This window comes from Blennius ocellaris (assembly GCF_963422515.1).
Source record: "Blennius ocellaris genome assembly, chromosome: 11".
Taxonomy (NCBI): Eukaryota; Metazoa; Chordata; class Actinopteri; order Blenniiformes; family Blenniidae; genus Blennius; species Blennius ocellaris.
In genome coordinates this window covers 28,174,852-28,186,564 of record NC_137660.1, presented here as the reverse complement: position 1 = coordinate 28,186,564, position 11,713 = coordinate 28,174,852, and the positions used below count along the sequence as shown (strand labels likewise).

The window sequence follows — 11,713 nt, the reverse complement described above, 5'->3', positions numbered from 1 at the left end:
GAGAGAGAGAGACAGTACAACACCTGGAGAGAGAGAAAGAGAGAAAGAGAGAGAGAGAGTACAACACCTGGAGAGAAAGAGAGAGAGAGAGAAAGAGAGAGAGAGAGAGAGAGAGAGAGAGAGAGAGAGAGAGAGAGAGAGAGAGAGAGAGAGAGAGAGAGAGAGAGAGAGAGAGAGAGAGAGAGAGAGGCACACAGTGTCACACCAAAATGCAACCGACCAGGAAACCCCGCCTCTCTACAAAATAAAGTTCCCCACTGTGGCGATCAGTTAAGGTCGTAATTCACCCAGTCACCGTGGGGAACTTTATTTTGTAGAGAGGAAGTAGTTTTGTTGCTACACCGTGTGTGAAGCTCCGTCGGAGAGGAAAAGAGAGAAAAGAAAGCGTCTGTGAGAAGTGTGTTCCTCCGACTCCCATTCATCGCCTCAACGCCACCATTTTATTTTGAAACAATTTATTGTTTTTATATTTTATATTACTTTTACATCAAAGTATGAATGTTTGACTTATTTATTGAAGTACATCCCGCTCTTATTGTATTTTATTTATTTCTTCTTTTCAAAACATTGAGTGCCGGACAACAGTTTATTTTTTTTACTACTACATTAGAAGACATTTTTATATATTTAACAGGAAAGTCTTGTTGCTTTTTTTAAATATGTTGAATAAATTCCAAATTCAAAGACATAATCGCGTAAATAATCGTGTGATCAGGATTTTTTTATTTTTTATAATTGAGCATTTCATTATTTTTACATTTATTTTTCTACTTTCTACTTATGTACTTGTTTTATAAGGACCCGTGTCTGCAACAAAGGTTTTATTTATGACTGTATTTCCTCCCGACAGGAGCTCCTAGATTTTTCATAGATCTAGTATATCTCCGTATATATTCAGTGTCGTATCGGATCGCTTTTGTTTAACGAAGTACTTTCAGTCTCCAGGAGGCGAAGGGAGAGTCCGAGTCTTTGCGGAAGAAGCGAGACGTCTTGGTCCCCCTGTTGAGCAGCTGATCGGCCGGCTGTCCCTGCGTCTGAGAGACGTAGCGGATCTGCAGCAGAGGGAGAGGACGAGGCGGGATTGAAGACGGGGAGACGCAGAGGACGAGAGACTTGAAAACCCCGCCGCCACTCCGGCCGGAGAAATTAGCAAACGAAGACACGGTTCGGTTGAAAAGGTGTAGTTCTCTGGTTTTATGTGAATTTAAGTGTTGGATCTTAGCTGGTTATTAACATGTTATAAACATCATTGTGAAGGTGAAGCTAAACTCGTGTAAAATGGTGCAAAGTCTGAAAAACAACTTCCTGTCATGAAGGCTGCAGCTGAAACAGACACAGGGCCGAGTCAGGGAGCGTTGAACCGGCAACCTGCTGAACAGTCAACCTCATGAACAGTCAACCTGCTGAACAGTCAACCTCATGAACCGACAACCTGCTGAACAGTCAACCTGCTGAACAGTCAACCTCCTGAACAGTCAACTTCCTGAACAGACAACCTCCTGAACAGACAACCTCCTGAACAGACAACCTCATGAACAGTCAACCTGCTGAACAGACAACCTCATGAACCGACAACCTGCTGAACAGTCAACCTGCTGAACAGTCAACCTCCTGAACAGTCAACTTCCTGAACAGACAACCTCCTGAACAGTCAACCTCCTGAACAGTCAACTTCCTGAACAGACAACTTCCTGAACAGACAACCTGCTGAACAGTCAACCTGCTGAACAGTCAACCTCCTGAACAGTCAACTTCCTGAACAGACAACCTCCTGAACAGTCAACCTCCTGAACAGTCAACCTCCTGAACAGTCAACCTCCTGAACAGTCAACTTCCTGAACAGACAACCTCCTGAACAGACAACTTCCTGAACAGTCAACCTCCTGAACAGTCAACCTCCTGAACAGTCAACCTCCTGAACAGTCAACCTCCTGAACAATCAACTTCCTGAACAGACAACCTCATGAACAGTCAACCTCCTGAACAGTCAACCTCATGAACCGACAACCTGCTGAACAGTCAACCTGCTGAACAGTCAACCTCCTGAACAGTCAACTTCCTGAACAGACAACCTCCTGAACAGACAACCTCCTGAACAGACAACCTCATGAACAGTCAACCTGCTGAACAGACAACCTCATGAACCGACAACCTGCTGAACAGTCAACCTGCTGAACAGTCAACCTCCTGAACAGTCAACTTCCTGAACAGACAACCTCCTGAACAGTCAACCTCCTGAACAGTCAACTTCCTGAACAGACAACTTCCTGAACAGACAACCTGCTGAACAGTCAACCTGCTGAACAGTCAACCTCCTGAACAGTCAACTTCCTGAACAGACAACCTCCTGAACAGTCAACCTCCTGAACAGTCAACCTCCTGAACAGTCAACCTCCTGAACAGTCAACTTCCTGAACAGACAACCTCCTGAACAGACAACTTCCTGAACAGTCAACCTCCTGAACAGTCAACCTCCTGAACAGTCAACCTCCTGAACAGTCAACCTCCTGAACAATCAACTTCCTGAACAGACAACCTCATGAACAGTCAACCTCCTGAACAGTCAACCTCCTGAACAGTCAACCTCATGAACAGTCAACCTCCTGAACAGTCAACCTCCTGAACAGTCAACCTCATGAACAGTCAACCTCCTGAACAGTCAACCTCCTGAACAGTCAACCTCCTGAACAGTCAACCTCATGAACAGTCAACCTCATGAACAGTCAACCTCCTGAACAGTCAACCTCATGAACAGTCAACCTCATGAACAGTCAACCTCCTGAACAGACAACCTCATGAACAGTCAACCTCCTGAACAGACAACCTCATGAACAGTCAACCTCCTGAACAGTCAACCTCCTGAACAGTCAACCTCCTGAACAGACAACCTCCTGAACAGTCAACCTCCTGAACAGTCAACCTCCTGAACAGACAACCTCCTGAACAGTCAACCTCCTGAACAGTCAACCTCCTGAACAGTCAACTTCCTGAACAGTCAACCTCCTGAACAGTCAACCTCCTGAACAATCAACTTCCTGAACAGACAACCTCATGAACAGTCAACCTCCTGAACAGTCAACCTCCTGAACAGTCAACCTCCTGAACAGTCAACCTCCTGAACAGTCAACCTCCTGAACAGTCAACCTCATGAACAGTCAACCTCCTGAACAGTCAACCTCATGAACAGTCAACCTCATGAACAGTCAACCTCCTGAACAGTCAACCTCCTGAACAGTCAACCTCCTGAACAGTCAACCTCCTGAACAATCAACTTCCTGAACAGACAACCTCTTGAACAGTCAACCTCCTGAACAGTCAACCTCCTGAACAATCAACTTCCTGAACAGACAACCTCATGAACAGTCAACCTCCTGAACAGTCAACCTCCTGAACAATCAACTTCCTGAACAGACAACCTCATGAACAGTCAACCTCCTGAACAGTCAACCTCCTGAACAGTCAACCTCCTGAACAATCAACTTCCTGAACAGACAACCTCCTGAACAGTCAACCTCCTGAACAGTCAACCTCCTGAACAATCAACTTCCTGAACAGACAACCTCATGAACAGTCAACCTCCTGAACAGTCAACCTCCTGAACAATCAACTTCCTGAACAGACAACCTCATGAACAGTCAACCTCCTGAACAGTCAACCTCCTGAACAGACAACCTCATGAACAGTCAACCTCCTGAACAGTCAACCTCCTGAACAGTCAACCTCCTGAACAGTCAACCTCATGAACAGTCAACCTCCTGAACAGTCAACCTCCTGAACAGTCAACCTCATGAACAGTCAACCTCCTGAACAGTCAACCTCATGAACAGTCAACCTCCTGAACAGTCAACCTCCTGAACAGTCAACCTCCTGAACAGTCAACCTCCTGAACAGTCAACCTCCTGAACAGACAACCTCCTGAACAGTCAACCTCCTGAACAGTCAACCTCCTGAACAATCAACTTCCTGAACAGACAACCTCATGAACAGTCAACCTCTTGAACAGTCAACCTCCTGAACAATCAACTTCCTGAACAGACAACCTCATGAACCGACAACCTCCTGAACAGTCAACCTCTTGAACAGTCAACCTCCTGAACAGTCAACCTCCTGAACAATCAACCTCATGAACCGACAACCTGCTGAACAGTCAACCTCCTGAACAGTCAACCTCCTGAACAGTCAACCTCCTGAACAGACAACCTCCTGAACAGTCAACCTCCTGAACAGTCAACTTCCTGAACAGTCAACCTCCTGAACAGACAACCTCCTGAACAGTCAACCTCCTGAACAGTCAACCTCCTGAACAGTCAACCTCCTGAACAGTCAACCTCCTGAACAGTCAACCTCCTGAACAGACAACCTCCTGAACAGACAACTTCCTGAACAGTCAACCTCCTGAACAGACAACCTCCTGAACAGTCAACCTCCTGAACAGTCAACTTCCTGAACAGTCAACCTCCTGAACAGACAACCTCCTGAACAGTCAACCTCCTGAACAGTCAACCTCCTGAACAGACAACCTCCTGAACAGTCAACCTCCTGAACAGTCAACCTCCTGAACAGTCAACCTCCTGAACAGTCAACTTCCTGAACAGACAACCTCATGAACAGTCAACTTCCTGAACAGACAACCTCATGAACAGTCAACCTGAACAATCAACCTCCTGAACCGACAACATGCTGATGGAGCAGAGCGGCACCACAGGGGGTCTGGTCAGAGGGCAGCATGGTTTCTGGGCCGCCAGGCCTGGATGGTGTGTCCCCGTCACGTGGGGCTACCCTAAAACGAGTTTGTCAAAGTCTGGCAAAGAGAGTTGGGCACAGACCAACATTCCCATTGCCTCCCGTCCTTAAAAAAAACAACAACAAAACAAACCAGGTGGGTGCTGGACCTGACCTGGTCGTACTCCAGCGCTCCGGGGTAGAGCGGCCAGCCCAGGAAGAGCTCGGCCGCCACACAGCCCAGCGACCACACATCTATGGCCTCGGAAAACGGCAGACCCAGGATGATCTCCGGAGCCCTGCAACGAGAAAAGACGGAGAAAAGTGAGAGCCGGCGGCCGCATTAGAATCAAGAACATCGATATATCATTTTTCCACTGCTGGTCCACAGAGAACACGACTCTGACCCTCCTGTTGGAAACCTGAAGGATTAGTGGTGGACAACATTCACCATCCCTCCTGACAGAACTGGAGACGACCCGAAATCCAGCTGGCTTCTACTCAAGAGGGTCGGAAAACTTGTGATTTTTCACATTTTTCATACCGTTATAAATCAGAAATATGTACAATTGTGGGTTTTTTTCAGTTGTGCTTCGTACACGAGGGGGAAATAAATGAACTCGAATTATTTTTGGCAAAACGCAACAAAATAACAAAAAGTGAAAAAAAATAAATAAATAAAAAAACCAAGGGATAATACTTTCCGTACACATAGTATGAGATGTCGTCGTCGCAGCACAACAGGGATCAAGGAAGTAAAGTTCATGCACTGGTGAGACGACGGCCACCTGATCCCCCCCTCCCTCAGCTCAATTATTCACTCCGGCCACCGCTCCACTTTCATTGTAGGTGGTTTAAACGTCACCGGGGCGGCGTGAAACGCAACCGGCAACCTGCCAGGCATTACTGGGTCATGTTGCCATGGCAACAACACCACAAGGTCAGGAGAGAGAAATGCAATACGTTTGAAAAGTCAAGAGGATTCATTGGCCTCAGTCTCCTTAAAGTTACAATTATTTTAATCTACAGACATGGTGATTAAAAAAAAAAAAAAAAGTATCTCCAAGCATATTAAAGGGTTAATAACTTCATAAGGTTTTGCACAACACTGGTTTTTTTAGCTCGCTGCCAAACACTTCATGACGCCGTTCCTCATGCAAACGCCTCGGTTCCTCTACGCATTACGCAACAGCAGCAGGGCGTTTTGGGCGTGACGCACTGAAGACAGCTCAGTCGTGCTAGCGCTCAGGCATGCACTTGAAAAACATGTTTAAAAAAAATAAATTAAAGAAGACAGCCAGAAGCTGTCGGAAATTCCTGCACACGGCGCTGTGTCGTCGTGCCTAGTGCTCCTGCTGCGAAGCCCGCAGACAGACAGAGAGACACATGACCACCAAGCGTTTTATCTCTGTTGATAAAGTATTTTATCGGTTATTTGCCGATTGTGATTCCGAGAAGGAAGACTCCTCAGCCACTGGAGTCCAGCGCTCTAGTTTACGTGATGCACCCGAACGCAACATTGACCTCGGTCAGCTACTGGAGCTCCGGTCCACAAGACGAGCTCACCAAGAGCAGAAATGTCACTTTGAAGGACGGTTTTGGAGAAGCAGAGGCGAAAAACAGCAGGTACCTACATGGAGAAGTAGAATCTGGTGGAACAAAACCTATTAACCCTTAAAAAATCCATAAATTAGCCAAATCGTGTTATAAGCCGGTTCAAAGCATTGGGAAAAAGTCGTGGCTTATAGTACGGAAAATACGGTATTACTGGTACTTATTCACCCGGGGACGTAGTTGTAGCCGATGTGAGCTCCAGTTTTACCCCACCGATGATGCGTTGTCGCAATACACACTCCTAGCAAGTGGCTCGGCATTGAAACTACAAATAAAAGACAAGTCGCCGTCATTTCCTTCGTGGGTGGTGACGGAGCCGCCCCTCACCTGTAGTATCTGGACTGCAGATAGGTGGAGCGCACGGCCTTGGAGGCGTGGCTGGCCGAGCCAAAGTCGATGACCTTGACTCTGTACGGCTGCCGGGACGGATCCACCAGCATGATGTTTTCCGGCTTCAGGTCGGCGTGGATCAGGCCCAGGGACTTCAGCTTCTTCAGCGCCGTGGCAACCTGCGAAGACGGTCACGGGCGAGAACCCTGGAAATTACGTCTGCCTCGCCTTCCCGGTGGGGCCTCGCCGAGGCGTCGCACGTCCAAAGGGGGTCCCCCTCACCTGCAGCAGAATCGGCCGGACGACTTTGAGTGGGAGCGGCCTGAACTTGTTCTGCTTCAGGAAGTCGTAGAGGTTCTGCTCCAGCATCTCGAACACCAGGCAGGTGTGGCCGCCGTGCTGGAAGCACTCCAGGGCGCGCACCACGTTGTGCTCCTCCGCGTTCTCGCCGCTCAGCCGCGTCAGGATGTCCACCTCCAGGATCAAAGGGGTGGGGGAGGGGGGTCAAAAGAAAAATAAAAGACCTTCATCTGAGAAAACCCTTTGATCATTGTTCAAATCAAAACGTCCGTCCGAGTGCAGCACTTTTTGTTTCATTAAATTGAAAACAAACCACGCGTGCCAAAAACACCCTCACCTCAATTTGCCCCTGGCGCGCATACGATGGGTGGTTCTTCAGGATTTTCACGGCCACGACTTCGTTGGTCCCCCTCTTCCAGCACTTCACCACCTGCCCGAACGTTCCCCGGCCCAGAAACTCCAAGACCTCGTAGCCGTTCTTCGCCGAGCTCAGGACCTCGTGCTGGACGAGCCGATAGTCCCCGTCCCCCGATCCTGATCTCGACTCGGCCGCACCCGCCCCTCCACCACCACCCGCCCCTCCACCACCACCCGCCCCCGCCTCAGGCTTGCCGTGTTGAGCGGGCAGTGTCGTGACACGCATGCTCTCCTGCAGTTGCTCCCCACTTTCACACGCGTCGGGTCGACCGACGTCGTCCCCGTCCATTCGTGTGGTTCTCCTTCGACCCGCTTCCTCCTCCTCCACCTCCTCCTCCTCCACCTCCTCCACACGGGCCCTCGTCGGTGGCCCACAGTCCGCGCCTGTTCCCGACGGACCGCCGCCACAGTCCGCGTGGAGCCCCACCCCCCGCGGGCCTCGCCTCCGGCTCGGAAGCTGCAGGTCCTCAATCTCAGCAGGGGCTCCACTCAGACCGACCCCCCCTGGTGGAAGCTGCGGGTTCCTGCACCGGCTCCCTACATCGGCGGCGGCGGCAGCCGAGGATGGCGCGACGTTGTTGGGATGAGCGATGCCGTAGTTCAGCCCGATAACGTAGGTCCGGGGCAGGGACTGGCGCCGAAAGGCGGGGCCGGCGTTTTCACCGCGGGGGGCTTCACCCGTGCGTCCGCATGTACCGCCACCGCCGCCGCCGCCGCTTCCAAAGGCACTTGTTTGAGCTGAGTGCAGGTGTGACGGGTGGACCATGACTTGTGAGGCCATACCTGGTCGATAAATACAAAGAACGTCAGTCACACCCGACATGTACAACCTCAGGTTTTGGGGGTTTTGTGACATAAACCACTGGCTCGCCAAATATACCAACATAAGGCGGAGCTCCCGTTTCCGGGCGGCAAAGATCGTTTTGATTTTTAATGAAATGTGCAGTTGATATTGTATGCAGTTGATATTGTATGCAATGTCAAAATGTAAATTCACATGCGATTTCCGAGACGGGATGAATACATTAGTCTCATGATTTAAATCTATAAGCCTCTGCTTACTGACATAAGAACAAAAAAATAAGCTTTTTAAATTTTTTTTAATTTTTAAGTCTAACTTAACCCTCTCACCATCGAGGATCCTGCATGAGATTACGACAGAAGCTGCAGGAGGTGATAGGGATCGCCGCCGTCACTTCAGCCTCGCAGAAAGAGGAAGCGGTGTCACTGGAGACGGGTTCAGGTTCACACTTAGAAAGCAGGTCGTTTGCTTCATCTGTCAAGACAGAGCCATGAAGGTTTCTGCTTCCCCCCCCCTGATAAGGACTCCTGAATTAAGCTATACATTAAAATATAAAAGAAAATGCAGTCACAATGGCAACTGAAGCTAAATGAAATGTTGTCGACTGACAGAGAATCTTACATGCGTCTCAGTCTGACATTTTGCATGTGAGTCGCTCGGTCGCTGGGCTCATAAATGACAGTTGGCAAGATTATAATCCAGGGAAATACCAGGCGAGGCGCTCTTGTTCCGATTTACAAATCAGTTTGGGATTTGGGGACTTTGTTTTTTTTTAAATTCCCAGTCTTTGTTAACGGATCAGTTTCCACCTATATTTTAAATCAGCTGTAAATTAAAAAAAAAAAATCCTCTCACACACGCACACACACACACACACACACACACACACACACACACACACACACACACACACACACACACACACACACACACACACACACACACACACACACACACACACACACACACACACACAGGCTCAGACAAGCAGAGGGTGCGCCTCCCAATCCACAGCACGATTTATATTTTCCCTGGCTTATTTGGGTACAACGTAACAAAATTTCAAAAAGATAAACAAACAAAACGGAGCAAAAAGCAAACAAAGCATAAAAAAGTACAGATAAATAAATAAATAAATAATGGCCCAACATATTCGAAAAGGAGGCGGAAGAGGCAAAGCTTATTTTCTCCTACTCTCTCCTTATTCACCTCAACCAACAGTCATATATATATATATATTTAAAAACATATACATAAATAAAACTAACACACCATAATTATTTTATTGATATATATATACTCAATACAAGTCACGTGGTATATATATATATATATATATATATATATACACACTCAATACAAGTCACGTGGTGCCTGTCACTGACAACAGTTTCAACAGGTGTGCCCCCGCACTTCCTATGCTGACCGTCTCCTGCATTGATCAGCAATAAAATAATTATGATGTGTCATATATTTGCTTAAATACAAACATTAGCCAACTTTCTCGTGTGGTGAATGTTTACAAAGTTATGCTTGACAAAAATGCCGTTTAAAAGTCATGCAAACTAACTTTTAAACAACTGAAAACACGCCTCGGCCACCAGAACGTGTCGCTCTCGGTTTAAAAAAAATCACCTTTACTCAGCCGAAAGGCAGAAACTGGAGTTAGTGGAGTTAGAAGAGGCGACAAGTCAAAAAAAAGAAAGTCTGTCGCCGTGAAAACGTGAACGTAAACTCCAGCGGGGCTCCGACAGCCTGTGACCGGACAGCCTCGTGTATCACAACCCCGGAGACCAACCTTCATGTGAAAGCAGCAGCGGATCGTCTCACACTCGGGGGGCTTTTCCACCAAAGACGACCGGGAGGTCCCGGGGAGCGGCGGGCGGCGGGTCCCCGCGTCGCTGCCGCTGCTGCCATGTTGTCCGCCGCGCAACTGACAGCGACTCTCACGACGCCTCCGGCTCCAGGAGCTTCTTCCTCTGACGACACACAGTGGCGCCCCGTGGTTTCCACGGCCGAGCCCGGGGGCGGCGGCCCCCGGAACACAAGAGGTCCGCTCAAGTCGAGAGTTAGTGACGGCAGAGTTTAGAGAGGCAGAGCTGCTACCTGATGCTACAGGGGGCTAAATGCTACCTGATGCTAGAGGGGGCTCGCTGCTGCCTGATGCTACAGGGGGCTAGTTGCTACCTGATGCTACAGAGTGCTAGATGCTACCTGATGCTACAGGGGGCTAGCTGCTACCTGATTCTACAGGGGGCTAGATGCTACCTGATGCTACAGAGTGCTAGATGCTACCTGACGCTACAGGGGGCTCGTGCTACCTGATGCTACAGGGGGCTAGTTGCTACCTGACGCTACAGGGGGCTCGGTGCTACCTGATGCTACAGGGGGCTAGTTGCTACCTGACGCTACAGGGGGCTCGTGCTACCTGATGCAACAGGGGGCTAGTTGCTACCTGATGCTACAGGGGGCTCGGTGCTACCTGATGCTACAGGGGGCTAGCTGCTACCTGATGCTACAGGGGGCTAGTTGTCACGCACTGTTTCCCCAAAAATATACAAGGATATCTCTTTTTTTCTCTTTAATTTAAATGTAAAAAGCCCAGATGAATATGTTTGTGATTGTTAACCTGTGTTAGTTTATTTACGACGTGTTGAGTTCTCCCCCTCTTATATTTCTGTTTATTTGATTTTAGGTTGTTTTTTTTTTTTATTATTGTTCAATTTGTGATTGATGATTACATACTTCGCCACCACAATAGTTTGTAAATGTTCTTGTTCAAATTAAAAAAAAAAAACCATATAAAGGTGGGCATGTGGCGATATGCACCTGAACTGAAAGCTCTTTGCAACCAGCCAATAAATAAAAGTAGAAGAAGATCTCCTGTCGACCAATCAAGCCACTCAAACCCTTGTGATTCGCTCTGTGGCAGCGAACAGGCGGTGGATTCGAACTGCTACCAAACCTGGAAGAAGGCGCTTGATGGACTCCGCTGTGTTCTCGAGTCTCAAGCAGGGGATATATTTCATCTCCCGCAGCGACGATGACGTCACTTCAGACTTTGAGGGAGTTTATCGAGGAGCGACGAACCGCTGCTGCCGGACCAATATCCCTTCAGATGATCTTTGAAAGTGTAAAACTACTTAAATTGTTTCTCAATTTAATTTAAAAAAAAGGAGTTTGTTTTCCTCGTGTCCACTGGGGGGCGCACTGTTTAAATGCAGCCAGAAGTCGCGAATTTTGTTTCCCTTTCAAGCAATTTCAGCCTGTTCCTCGTTCGACTTTGTACAAACGCCAACATTTTGAGTCGCACTGTTACCATGACAACAGGTGGACCCTCATTCCTAATTACGTAACGCCGTCACCAGTAATCTGTTACGACCCAACCCTGATTATTAGTCCCTTTACTTTCTGAGGGCAGATATTTGTTCTGCACCATTACGCCAAGAGAGATTCCTCATACTGGAAATGGACATTTACTACATTACCTGGCAGTAAAGCCTTTCTAATTCTGGTTATCGCTGAAGC

At 48.2% G+C, this 11,713-nt stretch overlaps 1 protein-coding gene across 1 annotated transcript in view; it reads right to left on the bottom strand.

Annotated features, from left to right (window-relative positions):
- The window catches only part of LOC308136459 (homeodomain-interacting protein kinase 3-like), a 16,068-nt gene extending 4,379 nt beyond the window's left edge, over positions 1-11,689 (bottom strand). The window contains exons 1-6 of the mRNA XM_080504798.1: positions 9,984-11,689; positions 7,304-8,166; positions 6,949-7,140; positions 6,664-6,845; positions 4,898-5,021; positions 933-1,052 (exon numbers count right to left, since the gene is read on the bottom strand). Coding sequence (XP_080360924.1) covers positions 933-1,052; positions 4,898-5,021; positions 6,664-6,845; positions 6,949-7,140; positions 7,304-8,164 — 1,479 coding nt within the window. The 5' untranslated portion in view covers positions 8,165-8,166; positions 9,984-11,689. The remainder of the gene's footprint in view (positions 1-932; positions 1,053-4,897; positions 5,022-6,663; positions 6,846-6,948; positions 7,141-7,303; positions 8,167-9,983) is intronic.
- Between the last annotated feature and the right edge of the window lie 24 nt (positions 11,690-11,713).